General features: G+C 35.4%; 1 protein-coding gene across 7 annotated transcripts in view; it reads left to right on the plus strand.

Annotated features, from left to right (window-relative positions):
- PPARG (peroxisome proliferator activated receptor gamma) overlaps window positions 1-19,884 on the plus strand; it is a 61,846-nt gene that overhangs the window by 17,977 nt on the left and 23,985 nt on the right. For 5 of the 7 annotated variants that reach the window (XM_054838515.1, XM_054838514.1, XM_054838516.1 and 2 more), the window contains 2 exons: window positions 16,107-16,334; window positions 18,134-18,303. In XM_054838515.1, the coding sequence (XP_054694490.1) occupies window positions 16,115-16,334; window positions 18,134-18,303 (390 nt within the window). In that variant the 5' untranslated portion in view covers window positions 16,107-16,114. Of the gene's footprint in view, window positions 1-15,607; window positions 15,780-15,854; window positions 15,989-16,106; window positions 16,335-18,133; window positions 18,304-19,884 lie in introns of those variants that run through there. The other 2 variants (XM_054838518.1, XM_054838511.1) reach the window with 2 other exon arrangements.

The following is a 19,884-nucleotide window of genomic DNA, read 5'->3' on the forward strand; positions in this document are numbered from 1 at the left end:
AGAAGACATTCTTAAACTATTTTAAATATAGAAAAAAGATGATGATGAGAACACATGACAGAGAAGGGAACTGAAATTTTCTCAATCTCTTTCTTCCTCTCTTTTTAATGCTGTTTAAAATTTAACATAGCTGCTTTGCTTGTACCATTATTGTTAATGTTGCATAACCCTATAATTATTAATCTTACTGCTTCAGACTTAGAACTTGATTATACACTTTTGTCCTCAATTGAAACTAGCAAATGCTGTCAAAGATAGAAATGGAATTGCAGTTCATATTTTTAAAGGAAGCAGGCAAGTTTACATGAACTGGGATCTCTACAGGCAATTGTCAATCTCATATACAGAGGATATGATCTGAAATCCTTATGATCATGGATGACAGGGGCACACAGAGATTTTTCTAGCTTAGAGCTAATAGACACTTCATGCTCTCCACAGTATCTATGTGCAAAATACAACATGCACTCAGAGTCCTCACTGATTTAGTCAAGCATTGGTAGATTCTTTATAGCTGAACACAAAGAAATTTGCAAAAATCCCTGTTTAGCATTAATTGTTAAAATAACAAAATTCTGAAAGTACACAGTAATAACTTTTTCCTAACAGCAAATTGTTCTTAGCCGTGGATACTCTACTTTCTGTTTGGTGTCCTAAAATGATGTCATTTTAACTCTTGAAAATTTCTTGTCAAAAATAGCAACACCAGTTTCCATCTTCCTTTAATAGAATAATTTGTACAGTTACGCAGGCACTATGCAGATCAAAACTCTGCTGACTTTGAGTGTCAAAGTATGCGACAAAAGGGAGACTTGCTATGCATGGACACTGTGGGTTAAAGATCACCAATATTAATAACTGAAGGATAACATCAAACACAACTTTAAAAATGTCTATTACAGAAGCAAAGAACAGTAGCAAAAGCCAAGGAGCTGCTAAACGAGTGCTGTTTATTGCCAGGTATATATGTTTGCTTAGACATTAATATAAATAACAGGAAATGCAGGAGTGGCATACAGTTCACATGAAGGAAAAAGTGAGTTGTGTGGAATAATTTTCCATACCTTGGCAGGTAAAAATATTTATTTGTTCATGGGGAAAGCAAGGCAATTTTAATGGGCAAATTGGAAAAGTTTTTACTTCAAAACAGAAAGGTTTGCAAAAGTAGGGCCAAGTTACAGTAGACATATTCTTAGGGTATTAATAACATAGAGGAAGAATAACCTAACAAAAAATAATATCAGAGAAATTATTTCCTTTCAATTTTCATGCACACTGTAAAATCGAAATCTTGCCAGATCTCTTATTAGAAAATGCAGTCGTCAGTGACAAAGTCAGGGCTTTGCAGAATTTTGCATTAATGTATCATTATCCAGGTTATATTTAAATTCTTTTCAAAGTGCATTCATGTTTTTGAAATTAAATAAAAGACAAAATCGTGTTCTTTCCCCACAAATATTTTGTCTACTTTTTCTTATCAAAGGGCTGCTGGGAGAATGTTCATCTTTTCATTCAGGGTCAAACAGCACTTACCCACAGTGTTTTTAGTAAGTTACTTCTATATCCTTAAGAGAAAGGTGTCTTGGTTTTTTTTCCCCTTGAAAAGCACATTTGGAAAAGAGTTAAATATCTCCATGAAATTCTGTGCCACTCCCAAAGACTCGTGTCAAATTGTCAGAACACTTTGTGACGGGGGGCCTTTTCTCAGAAACCTACTGAGGGATGGGTGACAGAAGGCTTAAATAATAACCTTGTACAACAACTGAGCATGTACCCTCTTTTGAATTATCAAATAATGTTGCCCTGATAATCCATTATCTGAATGCGTGTATTGTGATTTTTTTTTTTTTTGAGTGATAGAGGGAGTTCTGTTCATTAGTATTAGATAGTAAGAATGGAAATTACATAATTGAAAATAGTTTGATTTGTCTGATGTATAGACTGACATCCAGGACTACTTAGAGTTTGCTAGGGAAATTGTTCACCCGTAACTTTAAAATTTTGACCCATTTTATTTAGTTTAGAACTCAAGATAATACGGTTCTGTTCTAGGGCTTCTTGGTATTGTCTGTTTCACAACAACTCTGATCCTGGGCTCTTTGTTTGGGTGGTTTGTTTTTCTCTGTTCAGTAGTTGCTATAGCTTTAAGTTCCAGTCTACCAGAAGTCTTTCTGAAGTATGTCAAATAGAAAACTCCTACCAAAATTCCTGTAATTTCTGTTAAAAGTAAGAAATATAGTAACATGAAAGGAGGTGAGTTGGTGCTAACGTAATGCTGAGGTTTTATACTTCAGTATTCTATTTTCTCAGATTGCTATTACTTAGTCATAGGCAGGTTTTCAAATTAGTGTTTTATACCTAGCACTTGTAGTCAGTTTTCAGTGCTAAATTTCCTTCAGAAAATTTCCACCTATTTTTCTTCTGGAATAAAATACACAGTACAATGTTATATTATGTTGGATTTTATACTGACCCAAAAAACCCCGAGAATGGGGAAGATTCTCTTGATGCTTTTGTCCTGTAGCTCAATAGAAGATTCAGAAGTGGAACTGTTCAATGTAACTTAAATTTAGAGCGCAATTCATAATTATTTTACTGGTGTTCATTAAATACTCACAATGTTGCACAATGTTGCAATTTCAGTTACAAGAGCAAGCTTACCCTACTTATGACCTGATTCTATGCTCCTTGTGTAGGCAGCCTGAAGTCACCTTGATGGGATAGTTTTAAAGCTATCTGGAAAAATTAATATTTAGAAAGATGGAGTAGATGAGATGCAGAGAACATTGATCTAAATATGTGATAGGTATCCTACACTATTGAGAACAATAATTATTGAATCACATGTAAAAACATGTCAACATATTTTAGTTGGGAATATTTTGGAGGGTCAAAAGTACAGTAGTCAGATGACAAGAGATTGCTCTATTGCTGAAAAGTGGCTGAGCAGGTTATATGCTTCTTAGTTCATACAGTTGAGAAGGTGAATTTTTTTTGCTAATTTAAAAGATGAAAGAGATACATTTGTGCAAGAGATGATAGGTGTACAAAAGTTCATGTCTCTGTATTATTAAATCATTTTAGTTGAGTTCTCTTACCATAGGCTGGTACAAGGCCTGCTGTTAATCAAAGTGGGGGACCCATTTTTCTTTTTCCTGGTGTTTATCTTGCCGGAGTAATGGCAACAACTACGATGGAGTAAAGAGTAGGGTCCTCCAGCTCTGTGTTGGGCAACGTTGCACTTTGAAGTGGTACACGTATCACTGGTAGTACCCTTCCAAGTTTAGAAGTGTCTGACAGAAGAGCTTCAGCAGCTAATGAAAATACACTTCGATAACGGTGTGTAAATAACTGCATTCCACACAAAATCTGAACATATTTTTTTGTGCTAGACTAATTTGGAGGCATCTAGAAGAGGAGAATGCTAAATGTTAAGCCCTCCTTGGTACTATTTATCTACTTTCTCAAGCTTTGATGTGTTTGAACTAGCTTCCCATCACAGAGTTTAGTGGCTGTACACACACATATACAGAGAGCATTATCTTATACTTGGCATATATCAGAAATTATAATTTTTCTTATCTATAATTATATATATAGGAAAGTGTGTTCCCTGTCATGCTGAGATATTTTCTGTATTTAATGCACAAATAGCGCTAAGCATGTTTATATTGATGAATGAGTTTTGCAACATGGTGCTTTTTAGCTTTTAGGACTTAGTGATTGTCCAAGAGGTTAAAATATTTTAAGTGATACTAAATAAAAAATAGTGCTCGATCAAATTATATGGGCCCTACATACAGTCTTACCATATTAAAATACATTTTACATTTTTAGTATTTCAGAAGATGACAGCTTTGTGATGAAAACAGCTCATCCTAATATGACAGAAGCATTTTTATGGGTAACTTGCAATGTACTTGACTGCCAGGAAAAACTTTAAAAGTGGGATTTAATTCAAGGAATGAGTTTAAACTCATGTTGCGTTTGTTCCTCCTCCTCCTCTTCCTGTGGGAGTATTCAGTATTCTGCCATGGCAGGGAACTGCATTTAGGATATTAATGAGGATATTTTACCTTATTACAGTTGTATGCCTTATTAGCTCATCTCTTGGAAACAATACTTAATTTTACTGTCTTGTGAACATTAAAAAGCCCTGACATGACAGAGTCTGAGGAAAGAAAAAAATCCTAGGCTTCTTACCAACAGTATTATGCATCCATAAAAAGATCTCAATAAATTCTCCACTACTAGTAAGGGGATTGAGAAAGTTTTATGTGGTTATTTGGATATTAATATTATAAAAATTCTTCAGTGTTAGTATAAAATTTATTGCACCTAAGATATCTTAGAAGGAAAAAAACCAAACAACTGGATATTGTTCATTTAATATGCAACATTTACTATTTAAGTTTTTAACATTTCAAAAAGAAATACAAACTTTGTATTCAGGTTTGCATCCCATAATGGAGTACATCTATTCTAAAATTTCTTGCTTAAATGGGTACCTTAGTTGATAATTATTGACTAAGCACCATTTTTAAAGACTAGAGTCCATGATTAGTATATTAAACTACATTAAAAGACACCGTGATAATGACGTAATGAAACCAAATAAGGAATGGAGCATAAGATTGTCTTGTAAATAGCTGCAGTGCTTACACATCTCTTCTTGTATATTTTGCCATACTACATGCTTAAATTTTGATAATCTCACAAAGGCTTATGAAGCAACAGAGGAATGTGCAAATTTTCATGTAATGAATCATGTGTGAGCATGGTATAAGTTTACTCGTTAGTATTTCTACTATACTTGAAAATTTTCGAACAGTGCTGTTTCCTATTTAAACATACAGTAGGCGTCTGGCTAAACATTGCAACTGGTGTTTCGTGGTAGCTATGAGTTTATTTTATTAACTCTGGGCACAGTGTTGTCACTGTGGTTAGTGAGAAATAGTAATTTTACATAGAAAATATGGCATTTTATAAGAAATTAGGTTCTTATGGATCTGTGTTACAACATACGTTGATTTATTTGTGTGTATACATGTGCATGATATGTAATTTAATAATATGTTCCTTAGCCAGGAACTGAGTTTTAAAAAGTGCTTAACTTTAAGCAGGTGTTTAAATACCATGAGCAATAATACAATATTCAAAATAAAGCATTTAAAGGCGTGTTTTGCTTAACTGTGGCCTAAACACTGAATTTCTGTTGTAGCTATAAAACTTTCTGTTGACTCCAAGACAAGTTTGAAGGCACAGTCACAGGTTATGCATAAGTCTGCGTATGAAACTTCTGAATGTGGAATTTTCTCTTAAAATACTTGTAATGGAGTGCACTGAACTTATACATCTGACTGAAAACTTAGAGAATGAAAAGGTTTCTTAACTACCCGGTAATTTCTATTTTTGTTACTGTTGATAAAAAGAGGTTATATCCATTATATGATATGACATTTTATTTTCAAATTAAGTAAAAATTATTTTATCTTACTGGACATCTGTATGTGGATATATGGACAGATTTCTGGAACACTGTCCTCGTCACCTTATTTAGCACAGCAAGAATCCAGTTTCAAAGAATCTGGAAGCAGATTGCTCTCTCATATTGAGCCAGTGGCCAAAAAAAATAATAATAATAATAAAAAAAAATTACAACATAGTGTAGGTTAAGCTGCACAAATCTGAAGGTTTTGAATGATATGAATTTCCTGTAGTTAGTAAAACTTTCACTAGCTCTGAGTAATACAAAGTCTGCCCAGTATAGATAAATGCCCGTTATAAAAGGTACATTGAGTCCCGGAGCCACATACAGCTCTGCGACTGTTAACGCTCTTGTCAGTTGAATTGTGTTGTGATTCTCTAGTTGACTAAGCTTTGCTCTCTTGTATACAACACAGCACGGGTTTGTACATTTTAAAATCAATTACTTCCTTCAGTCTTGTTGGGGCCACTTAGATGACAAGAGAAGGCCTACTCCTTAGTAGCTTGGCACATTTAGTTGTTCTGCTTTGCCAAAGGGGGCAAAGGTCTCTCTTAAGAAGCCAGCTTTTTCTGATTACAAAATCAAATGTGATTCATTGCCTATCTATCAGTATCCTTTTTTAAATCACAGTGATTCATAAAGAGTAACGCCTACATTTTATGTCATGAGATAGTTTTACAATATTGCCAGTGCAAGTTAGAGACGTGTTGTTTGTTTCTGGTTTCCTCAGATCCCTCAAAACCAACATGATCCAGATTTGAGCTCTACTAGTGCAAATAGGCATATTGTAAATACCGATGGATGAACTTTGCCTGTTAGAATTCTGTAGGTGTTTATTCTGATTTTTATATTAGCAATCTGATGATATCTTATTTTTCAGGGTTCTTTTTTTGTTCAAGGGAATGAAATAGCAATCATTTCTATTTTGAAGAGTGGGGGGTATTTTTAAGACATTTTTGAACAAAAAGCATTGGAAGACAAGTCTTTCATCAGGATTAATTTTAGTTTCAATACACGGCATCTCTCAAAGCATGGATTGCAGCTGCCTGTAACTAGACAACTGTGCAGTTTTTCTGCTGAAGTATTTCTAAGAACAATTTGAGGGTCCTTTCCCACAAACTGAATCTGAGTTAACAGGGCAGAAATTATCTCTACAGCTCAGTGTTCTTTCCGTCTTGTGGCAGTAGTAGAACACTTTCATTTCTATTGCAGTCAGTCTTTTACCACTGGGAACCCAACACCATGTCATTTCCAGAATTTTGTAGTTACGTCCTCTGTCATTTTGAAGTGCTGTTCCTCTTAAATCTGAGCTATCTGCCTACAAAGTTTTTCAGATATATAAATCAGTATTTCTTACACAGCTATCTTCCATTGTCCATTGTTCTCAATTTCTATTTAAGCTGTTATCTGAGCACAGCCTTGCAATCGATTTCTTTTATATCCTGAAATAACTTAAAGTTTCATTGATATCTATCAAGTATCAGAATGCAACAACCCTACATTAAATAATTAAAACAGGATGGTAGAATTTGTAGCATATCTGAGTAGCCTGTGGCATTTTTGAGCTTGTTTCCCATTTGCATTTATATTTACAATGGTTTATGTTGCTGCAAGGATATAAAATGCTGCTATTTCAAATAAGAACCTAGACCATTTACCATTTTGTGTGAATTCCATAGGCACAGAATAGAAAATATATTTTAAACTGAACAGCTCTATTATTCCCTGAATGAGCTTTTATTTTCTATTAGTAGCTACCTCCTAAACATTGTAGTAAATTTTATGGACTGTGCTTTTAGTTATCACAGCTTGTAGTTATAATTCAGTTATAGGAATAAAATATATTTCCCACTGATTTATGACTTGCTTTTGGCCTTTTCAAGTGTTTGGATTTACACCGATTCTCAAGTTCCTTCTGATGTTTTACTGTGCATCCTTGCTGAGAGGATGAACGGGTTGACTTTTTATTTGGCTTATTGAAGGATCTCAGTGTCGCTGTTCTCTGCAGCCCTTGCACAGTGCATCACTTGGATTTCTCAGCTTGGTTCTTAAGCTGTCCAGTCTTCGACACTCCTCTGTGGTTTGCATTGTGGAGATGTGACACAAACTTGCAGTTTGGTGGCAGTGTTTCAAGATGTTCCTGGAGTATCTGGTTTGTTGTCACACCCTTAACATTCCACTCAGCCCCAGCTTATTGCGCGCGGGGTTTTTTTTTGGCCTTTTTTTTTTTTTTTTTTTTTTTTTTTTTTTGCTATCAGAATTTTGGTCCTGTGCTGGTTCTGCAGGTTAGTACAGCAGACTGTAAGAGGAGACTTTCATAAGCTCATACCCCTCCCACTCAATGATTAACCCCTGCTGCACCCTGCTGCTGTGGTGATACATCCCTCCTCCTCTGCTTAAAGATGTAACAAAACCATTTTGTCTAGAACACTAGGCTTGTTTTTATAGGGAATGTTTATTCCCATTCTTTCAAAAGTATATTATCTATGTTGCATCTTTTTTGTATCTTTCCTGATGGACATGTTCGTTTTTGGGCCACATTTAGATGGCTCGACAGATGGATCTGAGGAACAGAGAAGAAAATGTCATCCATTGTCTTGATCTTGTGCTTGGAGTCAGGGCTGACGTAAAAAGCAGTGCATCAAACTTACTTCTTCACTAAGTCACTTGTTATTATGGAGCTGGTTTTGACACAACATTTGTTAGAGGACACTAGGTATTTTCTTCGGTTTTACAGGTAAATTAAGGGGGGGCGAGGGGCTTTAGTTTAGAGTTCTCTAATTGAAACAAATCCATAAAAATTTTGTTCTTTTTTTGATAAATTCATACTTGAAAAGAAAAATAGCAGGTCTGCTGAGACAGTGGTACAAGCAGGAGTGTTTTTGACTCTGCAGAAGTACTTTTGTTCCTGCTACAATACACAGTTCTAGGGTAGGAATGCTGAAAGGCAATACTAACTTTTCAAAACCCGTTTGAATTTACAACGTAAAAGTTTGTCAATACTTATTCTGTCGGTTGCCTAAGTAAGCCTGGGTCCTTTTCCTGCAATCATAGTGGTTTCTAATGTGTAATTTGTTTGGAAAAAGACTGCATTGGATAACTATTTAAAGTCCTACCAATATATTGCTGTTCCTTGCACGTATCATCACATAAATGAAATAATTTCTGTCCTGACTTATACCAATGTTTTGAATATGTGCACAGATAGAAAGAAAAAAAAATCCTTTTCATCTCTCTTTCCTGGTAATGCAAACATAACAATACAAAATTCTGTAATGGAATTTTTAAAGCGAGTCTTTATAGCTTTTTGCTGTCCCTTTGTTTTTCTTGCTGCAGTTTGAAGCTTACTGATTTTGTCGAACACTGAATTGGGGGTATCAGCCAACAAGGCTCTTTTTATGGGGTTTTTTTTTTTGCTTGTTTGTTTAAGAGCATCACTGATTGTATCAGCAGAGTTCTTGGAAAGAGGGGGTTTTTTTAGTTATGTTGTGCTCCCTCTGCTGACTTTGCAGCAACAGAACACAAAGTAGTACAGGTCCTACGTTAGGGAGTGGTGGTTAGATTTAAGAACCTGCAGACCATACAGTAGTTGTTTTAATGTATTAAATGGACTATGTCCAAGACCTTTGAGTCATTGTTTGAGATATAGGAAAAATTCACATACTTTGGTTTATCTAAAACCAAATTACCTTTATTTTATGCGAATGAGGTATATTAAAGTCCGTTATAATGACAGATACTATGAATGAACAATACATAATTTTCATGATTGAAGAAGGTATCTCCTAAAGGCTTAAACTAAGCTTAAAGCTTTGTTGCACTCAGACATAATCAGGAATATTAAAAAAATGTAGTGTAATACCATCCCTGCTGAAGAAGATTGCTGTTTTAATGGTAACACAGAGAATGGAGGGGGGAAGATAATATTCTTTCACTGGACAAATAGAGAACTGAGACAAAAGTCTAAATAGTAGCGCGCTTTTTTTTTTTTTCCCTCCAGGATAAAGTAAATACAGTAAGATGATGCAATTTTCTCTAAATAACCAGAAGAACAATGAATAGGACAAAGTGATACCATTTTTCCAAGTCTTACTAGAACTGATGGCCATCTCCACTTTCCAGAGACATCAGCTAATCACTTTCTGAACACAGTGTATCACCAGACCCTATGCCTCACATTTAGGACCTGAAAACAACACTGATGACAATGTTGGCTTGAACTACTTGTCCATTGCCACATAGAATTTCTGTGTCAGAGGCAATGAAAAAATGGAGTTATTGAAAGGGGAATGCAATTGTTTTATCACAAGACTGTCCTTTCTCTTCTTGTGGTCCTTTTGCAGCATTCTCTTCTAGAAGATAAATGAAGGGTTTTAATTCAATGGATGTGGTGCCGTCATTTAGGGTAGATGTGTTTTTGCAAGGCACACATAAAACATTTTATTGTTCCTCTTAAGTAGATAAATAAATTAAATATATGGGCATACCAAGCTGGCCCTTCACCATCTCTAAATGTTTCTTAAAAGCTAAGAACGGTTGTGTGATCTTCACCAACTTATAAATGACATTATTTCAGAGATGGTCTGAGCCTGCTTTAATTAAATTAATTGGCAAAAGTCCCGTTAAGTTCTGCAGCACTTGCACATGACTTTACTTGACAAACTCTGACACATTCATACATGAGATGAAATTCAAACTATTCCATGAAATATGTTTTAATTAAAAAACCCCAACAAACCCCAATATTTACATCATGTATATATTTGTCCATATTTATACCTGTCCATGTAGTGTAATTATATCATTGCCTTGATTTTAGTAATGTTTCAAAGCAGAGAGGCTTTAACTAATTTTTTTCCTTCTGATTTTCTGTAACTCATTTGAGGTTAGGATGTTCTGGTTGCTTCATTAAATACCTCTAGGGTCGTATTTTGGTAGTTTTGTCTGGAAAGAGCGTGTCTAGAATGTAGTGCAACAGGCCTTTCAGGTTAACTGAGCACAGGTAGTGTTTATGGTAAAGAGTAGCTTGTGATCCAAGATGTTTTTCATACCATGGTAATCTCTTATGTTCTATTTTATGTTTTCCTAATATAAAAAATGTGCTGGATAACTTTCTTAGGAATTGGAAATCAATTCAATTTGCAGTTGCTACTGAATGAAGTAACTTAATGCTGTGATAGTTCTCACAATCAGCACTAGAATAACTAACTGTAAGCTGTCACTATGACTGATGGTCAATACAGACGTGTATCAGACGAGTTCATGTGCCTTCTTGTACTTCCTTGTAGATAATAGTTTGCAGTTGGCTGCATGAAATTAAATGGAAGTAAAGGGAGTTATAAGAACTAGTTTCATATCTCAGTGTTTAATGTTATCTCAACAGCATTCTCTCGTTCACTTCTGGTCTTTTTGATGATTAAATGTTCATGTGAATAACATCTCTGCTACTATTCTGCGCAGCCTTTTGCTGGCTAAGAGTGATTTTTTGCACATGAAAATCTTTTTAGCCAATATTACTTATGTTTTCATTACCGTGATCTCACGTGAGCATATGGGAGTTTTATGAAAGAATTCTGGAGTAGTCTGTTGATTGGATTTATGCTTTGGATGATTTGGTGTGGGTTTTCTTTAAAAAGCCACGAGAAGACTACAATTACATTTTTATTTTAGTATTTATTTTTTGAGAGGGAAATGTTGGCATTCACCTCTTATGGGGAGGGAAAAAGACAAAATACACAGCAGAAATCAAGTCAAGTTACATACAAAATAAAAATAGTTGTAAACTAACTATTAAACATAGGAACAGTTTTCACATTTTAGTTTTCAATAATGCAGGAATAAAACTAGCACATAAGAGGTTTTCTTCATTCTAGTATTTATAATATAAATTAGTCTGAACAGTAAAATTCACTTTGTTTCCAGTGTCGTAGAAATTTTTGTTAATTTGAACAGGATATCTGGGATATCTGACTAAGACTTAGCAGTCATATGTGAAGATTCAAACTTTAAACCAGCAACGAAACGCTTTGATTTTTATATCCAAAACCTGAGCAAACCTGAAAATTCTCATAGTTCAGAAATATTTATGAATAATATTTATCTGGGGTCATTGACACCTGGCTGTTTTGTTGTATAAAGAAATGCTATAATATGCATTTTTTTATCCATAAATAAAGAAGCAGAAAACAGCTGTCTTGTGATTAGTTTGACCTTAAATATTCTTATAGTACAGAATCTATTACACTGACATCTTCAAGATTCCTTTAGCAACTTTGCATTTATTGGCATCTTTGAAAAATAGCTATTGATTGGTATATCTGTATACCAGGTCACATTTGCTGCTTTTTTTTAACCAAAAAAACTAGAAATGTATGCATAATGAAAGTAAAATATTCAGTCCTTTTGCTGTCATGAAGTATAGTAAGAAAATAATCTTTTACCACCTTTTTGCACAGACATCGTAGTAAGTAGTAGAAACATAGTCCCTACAGCTGGGAAAGCACAGAATTAGCTTTATTTTATACATCAATGAGGAGAGCCAAGATCAGGTAGGAGCCACGCGTTCTCCGTTTCTCCCCCTGTAGACACGCACATATAAACACCCATCTTGTCCTGCCTTGCGGTGCTGTTGCTGGAGAATGTTAATCTCTCAGAAGAGATGTACGTTCCTTAACTGTGAGGCCTGAGAGGCAAAGTGTTTCTCTGCTGTGGCTGAATTAAAAGTGTAGGTTCACGAGCCTTCCTAGGTTCCTGCGAGACTGGGAGTGGAAACTGAGTTCACGTAAATTGTACAGAGCTAAGGCTGTGTCAATTTAGATTTACAATATAACCAAAGTTCACTCTTTTCAATGGAAGAAAAGCAGTTAAAAGTGTACATGCAAACCTTTTGTTGTGCTGAGTAAATCCAATCTATTTAAGGCATTTTACCACGTCAGAACCTTATACTTCAACAGGATACTTCAGATATACACACGTATGTGTATAGGTATAGTTTCGTTGCTAGGTACCTTCGTGGATATCTTAGACAAAATTATAAACAACATAATGATTTTTCAAAACTAAAAGTAGACATTTTTTGTCAAGGAATGATTTAGCAAAGCCTTTTTAGTTGCCTGAAGATCAGGACTGATATTACTAGTCATGGGATGTTAACCTCTGGAAGGGGTGGAGTTTATAGGCTTTTTCTCAAAGAATTGTAAATGGCTGCTGATTCCAGTTTTTATTACCTTAGAGCAGAAATATGAGTAGCATAAAAGGGAATTACTTTGTGACCTGCTGATAGGTGCACCCACAGTTCCCTGTTTTTCTCTTCAGTGTATTCTTGGCGTTTTTATTTCCTCTGTTCCCAGCATACAGAATGTGTGTGTGATGTGAACAGATGCCCAGAAAAAAACCAACCGATTAGTAAGGAAAAAACAGCAGGCATGAAACACAATCCCTCATATTAAGTGATTGTTAAAATGACGGATTAGGTTTTATTTATTTATTTTTATTTTGCTTCTTCTGAAACTTAATAAAAATCTAAAACATCACAGTTCTAGGCTAGAAATACTTTTACCATGAAACTGCTCTGGTGTTATTGTTAGACTTCCTGGAACAAGCTAGCTGTGCTGAAAACAGAAAATTCCTGCTAAGGAATTACTATACCCTCTTCGCTTGTGGAGTTTGTGCCTAGCAAGCCAGACCTCTGGCCTTCAGGTTTATCTGAGTCTTTCTAAGCTGTAGTATATCTGTACATTGTGAATTTCACGCACGCACTGTGTTATGATTGTTCAGGAGCTTCATAGAATTAATCACGTTACATAATCAAATTCTCCAAAACATCACAGTCATTCGCTGTGTTATAAAGCGAAATATGGACTAGCTTTAACTTGCTGTTTAGCTCACAGTGTTTTGCTAACTGAAGTCTTTTAAATTGAAAAACTGGTAACACCTCAAAATTGTGAGAATGTTTTTATAGAAGTTTTATGGACGATGCAGGAAAACTGTTTAACATTAACATCCACTTTGCGTGTAATACAAAAAATTGAGATCAGTGGCAAGTGATTAAGTGTATCTCTATTCAGTGAGTGACTTAAGCTTGCACTTGCCTTTAAGCCTGTACTCAAGCCTCTTCAGCTGCTCCTCCAGTGCAGGGGAGGTGTCTGTGCAAGGGCAGCTCTCGGTAGGAGTCTTCCTGCCTTCTGATAGTGCTGCAGTTGTTCCTTGGCCACGCAGTAACCTCATGGGCGCATCTGTGCATGTCGAGTCCTATGGACTCCACGGGATGAACTTGGGCTATAAATGGGACCATGCCTGGAGGCATCCTTCTTCTTCACCCTTGAGGCAGCCCTCCAGATACAAAGTGGACATAACTCTCAATGTCACCTGCTTAAAGGAATATGAGCCAATGTTTAAATTTTACATGTCTGTTGATTTTGTCTTACTTTTTTAAAGATGTGTCTGGTTAATTACTAAAATGAACCCTTAAGAAGGAGTCCATTCTATTTTATTGCTTTATTTGGACATCTGTTTAAGTAAGACCGTTCCCAGTGTTGATGGCCAGGGATTTGCACTTCATGCTTACAGAAAAATTGATTATTAGGAAGATGCTATATAACACCAAGGTACCCTGACAACCTATAATGTACTTTCACCAGATAATTTTCACTAGTGGCAGTTAGAAATTCTGTTGTTTACCCATAGACAGATCTTACTTTCATTAAGGATAACATGAGACTGTGTATTGCATCCAATGGCCGAAGTCTTTGGGAAGGCAGGCGGCTGGCTGACCGTTAGGCTAACCTTGCTGACAGTTCACCCTTAAACACCGGTTGCTTTACAGGACTCTATCAGTGTCTAGGAGTGGCAGTATGAAGGAGCTATAGGTTCCCCTTATGTTCCGCTAGAGGTAACATGTATGTTGTGCAGCATGGGATACAGCAGCATCTCTTTTGTCCCCACTGCAGTGAGAATTCCTTAGCTGAAATTTAAGAGGGAGAAAGACATCTTACAACCTTTGTTGTCAATGTTCAAGGTAGAAAAACTAAACGGTTGTGCTGCAAGTCCCCAAAGGTGGAAGAATGATGGTGACTTTCCCAAGGATTAAGAGAACTGTAACCATTTCTAGCCGTTACTACCTTAGCACTTCAGCATAGCTGATGGGGAGGACAGTCACTGTTTTACTTACCTGTAGGCCTGTCAAAACAAAGGATGATCTCAAAATTATGGAGCAGGTCTGTTCCATTATATACATTTTGCAACAACAGTTTTGGCAGTGTGACAGAGTAGTTTTGATTCAAAGTAGATCAAATCAAAGTTCCTGTTATCTAGGGGTTAAAGGCTACTTACTTGACTGGGTCTAAAGTCCAAATGAAACAGCCAAAGTGACCAAGTTTCATAACATCTATTCTATTTTTATATTAGAGTGTTCTTTTTATAAATCATGGAAAATTAAAGACAGATCCTAGTTGTAAAACAGTAAGTGTTTTACACTTGCTGTTACTTACAGACTTTTTCATAGTTGAAATATGTCTAAATCAAGGATTTTGGTTCAGCTAACTGTCAGAGGAGGACTGGGAAAAACATTTTGTATCTCAATCTAAATTCACTCAATTTGCTGAAGATTTTCACAGATTGAAACTTTTTATTTGTTTACTGCTTTCAAGATCTTCATAAATATATATGGAAATTGGAAAGTCATACATTAAATAATTTCCTTAAGCCTTGGGTTTAAAACTCTGGGATAAAACTTTTGACATTCTTGAATGAGTAAAGATTTCAATTATTTCTGGTTATTTGGAGGAAAACCACCACTATTTAATACCGACTACTTTTTTTTTTCCCTTAAAATAAAAATCCTTAAGATTTTCAGGCATTTGGGAAGAATGATGATTAGAATTTGCAAAACTGAAAAATTAATTGGGGAAGACTTCTAATTCTATTCATATGCATGCTATTGAGAGGTGCAATTAAAGTCAGTGTTATCCGACAAAAAAAAAAGATTTTTTTTTTTCCCCCCAGTTATGCTGCTTTAATTTCACATCATTGGGTTTTTAGGGATTTTTTTTTTAATGACTTGCATGCTTACTAAAGCACATAAATGTTCTATAAAATATACTATTAAAATGCAATTGTATTTCATCCAGCCATTCGTAATTATTTAGATGGTTATTTCTCCCATATATACTTTTGTCAATTAGTCACCTGACCGTTGTTCGGCGAGCCCACCAGTTGTCTCCGCTGCCTTTTGAAGTACAGCTCAGATCGGTTCAGTGTAGCAGCATACGGAAGACCACCGTTCTGTTCTAAGGTTAGCTGGAGCCCCAGATGCCAGCTGATCTCACTTGCTCTTATGACCTGAGACCTCAGAGCCTTCCTAAGAACCACCTCAAAGCCGGGTTAACTGCCCAGTGTTAGCCGTGCAGTGTTACTATACAGCCTAATGCGTTCTATGGTGACAAACTCATGATATGAATGATAGATGGAATCTGAACATTCTCCTAAAACCTACACCTGATTGTGAGTTTGCATCTCAGCCCTTTAGACATGAGACAATTAGATCTCAGTTCAGGCCTGAACTCAATACAGAGATAACTAGCTTCTTTTAAAGTGTCTGCTTCTTTTTTTTTGTTTTCAGGGATTACAATGGTTGACACAGAAATGCCATTTTGGCCCATTAATTTTGGAATAAGTCCAGTGGATCTGTCAGCGATGGATGATCATACACATTCCTTTGACATAAAGCCATTTACCACTGTTGATTTTTCAAGCATTTCTTCACCGCACTATGAAGATATTCCTCTTGCAAGAACTGATCAGACAAGCATTGATTATAAATATGATATTAAGCTCCAGGATTGCCAAAGTATGTTTTTAATTTTTTTATATTTCCTTCATGTTCATATTTGCTTCATTCCCTGGAAAGTGTACTACCAGCAAAAGGACTTAGAGGTAGATGCCTAAACGCTGGTATCCTGTGTCATCAGGGACATCCACAAGATATTCTTGCAGGGCAGATAGAAAAGATAGCATACGTATAGCGGGCCTTCACCCTTCCCGAGCACCAACTGGAGATTAGGCAACGTATCATAAAGTATCTAAACTGACATTAAACACTTTTTATTAGGCGTATGAACCCCACCATGTGGTTCTGAAGTCTCCAGTCTCCTATTCGTGTATCTTGTGTGTAAATTGTCCTTTGAAGCTCTGTGCACACCATGCAGAATAAATATCCTGGATGTTAAAAATTGCCCCAGCATACATAGCATATTAATTATTAATATGTCTAGCTTTTAAATTCCCAATGGCCTAAGAAACTGATGGAGTAGAAATATTGGCTACATCTGAGTCACAATGTTGGTATAACTTTATCAGAGTTCCTAATGCAGGCATAGCCCTGGGGCTTCGTGGGCTAGTATTATTTATATACTATGAAAAACGCTGCTCTCTTGCCAGTGAGAGTGGGAAGAAAAAATAGATGGAACTCTCCTTTTAAGAAAGGAAGTGACCTATTCTTAAATAAGTTGTTACTGCGTTCCTGCTCCAAGTAGGAATGTAAGGTTGCTGTGCCTGGAACTATCTTAAAGATCCACTTAGCCTGCTTAAATCTGACAGCACTTTTGTTTGTAGTAATCTGTACAGGAATTCTGTCAGGGAATTCTTGCTAGGAAAATTGTGGTATTTGATTCCGGTTTTACAGTGAAACAGATGCTGTGTACCTCTGGGTTACTTATAAAATAAATTAAAAAACATTTTTCCAGCTAATTTATTTTTCTTTCGTTTAAGCTAGAGAGTGCAGTAGAGTTTAGGTAGGGTAATTTTCCACTTTTCTTTTTTCTTCCTAGTTTATATAGGAAAGAAAACTTCCAGACTGGCTACACTACATGAACTAGAAAAAGAAAAACATTCACCTTATTGTAATACAGTGTCTGTTACATCACTCCTGAGACATGATCTGATGTAATGTTATAGTGTCAAATGTCACAGCTTTCTTTTGTGACCAGTAATGATTGATTTAATGATATCATATTTGATTGTCTCAACTTGTACAATATTACAAATTGCTCTCTTAATTAGAAACTGTTAGAAGAGAAAATGTATCTCTAAACTGCATCCACAGTTGAACAGTTCCCCAGGAGAGAGCTATATTTCTTTAACTATCCAATATTTTATTATCCAGTATATATACTACCCAATAATACATTATTCAATGTATAGGTCTATTAGATACTTTATTATTATTTTTTTTTTTTTAGACTAGATTAGGAACTCCAGTCCATCTCCCTGCAGGAGCTCTGAGCACCTAAAAGTAATACACCCAGATTAGATACTGAGAAAAGTATGAGTCTCCGTATGTAAATTTTTAATATATCTATCTTCAAATTATTCCACATGACAGAGCTGAAAACTGAATCTGTAATGCACTTTCTACATCAGAATCTTGCCCTTTGAGGTTTTTCACTGGCCTATATACAGCCAGTGAAATAGCAGCTTACCAGCAGCTTACATCCCTTTACATCCTTTGTTTACTACTCATTTTGTATTATGAAGCAGACCTATGGATCTGGCCGTGTTTACTGTGATCGCTTGTGATTATTCCTTGCTGCTTCTTCTATATATTTAATTATACTTTTGAGTTTATCTTTAAATCTTCTCTATACACAGGTGCAATCAAAATGGAGCCTCCTTCCCCACCTTACTTTTCAGAAAAAGTTCAGTTGTACAATAAACCTCATGAGGAGTCTTCCAACTCCCTTATGGCTATTGAATGCCGTGTGTGTGGGGACAAGGCCTCTGGATTTCACTATGGTGTGCATGCATGTGAGGGTTGTAAGGTAAGTTGTCACAAACATATTTTTCCTGAAGTAAGATTTAATATTATTTTCATCTGAATGATCACTTGGTAAAATCAGAGAACTGTGCTTTTTAAAACAAGTTTTAGGTCTTTAAGTAAATTGTTCCACATATACTGCATATACTTTTTGACTTAATAAGCGGGAGTTTTTTTAAAATATAATTTCCTTTTTTTATTATGTTACTGATCTATTCGAATTCTTTGCACATTTCTTCTACTTTTGTCAGTTATGCAATTATAGTTCATTCCGGCTGTCTTGGAGATCACTTGCAGAATCTGAATTCATAGAACGCAGCAAAAGCAGACTCGTGCCCAACTCCAAAGCTCAATAATCTGAGCAATTTAAAACTCAGACTCTGTAATTCTGATTGGTTAGAGTTTCTTTACCCAATTTACACATTTCTAGGTGACTACAGAAAAGTCTAATGGTATTAAAGAATGTGGCTTTCTGCTTTAAAACTCCACTGGCTTTTTTTATGTTAATGACATTTGTCCTTTATAACACATAAAGGACAAATGAATGGTGTAAAAATTGACCATCATCAAGAATGAGAAAAAAAAATGCCAGATAAAAGAAGTTAATAACAACTCACTGACTGCAAAGAAAATTACTACAGAGTTTAACATGAAATTCCCATCTTCTCTACTTTCAGTATCTTGAGGCAACTAACTAATAGGAAAGACCCAATGCAGAGCTTAAATAAAACGTGTAGCACTGAATTAGGAACACACATAAAGCAATAAGTATGCTGTTGATTACTTAAATTACAGTGAATTATATAAAGAAGTTGGCATTAAAGAAGCTGGCATTATGCTTTATTGTTATTATTTGGTGTGAGGAAAAATTAATTGTTACAAGGAATAATTGATGACAAATTTGGATAAATTTTATTAATTTACTATGAGCGATCTGAGAAAGTATCTTTAAACTGTTAAAAGACAGAATTGTGAATTTCCATAATGATTTCTCTCTTTCTAAGACTTCATAAGACTTCTGCGCAGTAATTGCTGTGAGTTTGGCACCAAGTTCTTGGATTTTTCATGTGCCAATGTACTTCGCAAACTTGTAACATCCAAACAATGGAGATAAACTAGAAAACAAAACAACCTAAAAAATAGAACCCAGAAATAAATATTGCAAAATTAGTTCAGCACTGTGCAAAAACAAAGAAATAGAACAAATGAAAGAATATAGATTCTCTTAATTTAATTATTCAGGCTCAAAAAGGAAAATAAATATTTGAAATAGAATAAAGAAATAATTAGTTGGGAGAGAAAAGTTTAAAAAAACAGGTAACTCATAATCTCTTTTATTTACTTGAGATCAATCTGCTGTTGGTAGAATTTTGGTTTGTTGTGATTTATAAAATGTTTTCTACATTGGTAGTGAACGTTAAATTTTGAAAATGTGGTGTTTACTTTATAACAAATCGTCCCATGAGCAATGGAACAAATGGAGCTTTGCTTCCTTTGGCATAGTGTTCTTCATGCTCGGCGCGTCTGCGGAGCTCTCAGCTTACGTCCCTGATGTCCCTTAAACCCCACTGATTCCCATAAGCTT

The sequence above is a fragment of the Grus americana genome, chromosome 11 (genome assembly GCF_028858705.1).
Source record: "Grus americana isolate bGruAme1 chromosome 11, bGruAme1.mat, whole genome shotgun sequence".
Taxonomy (NCBI): domain Eukaryota; kingdom Metazoa; phylum Chordata; class Aves; order Gruiformes; family Gruidae; genus Grus; species Grus americana.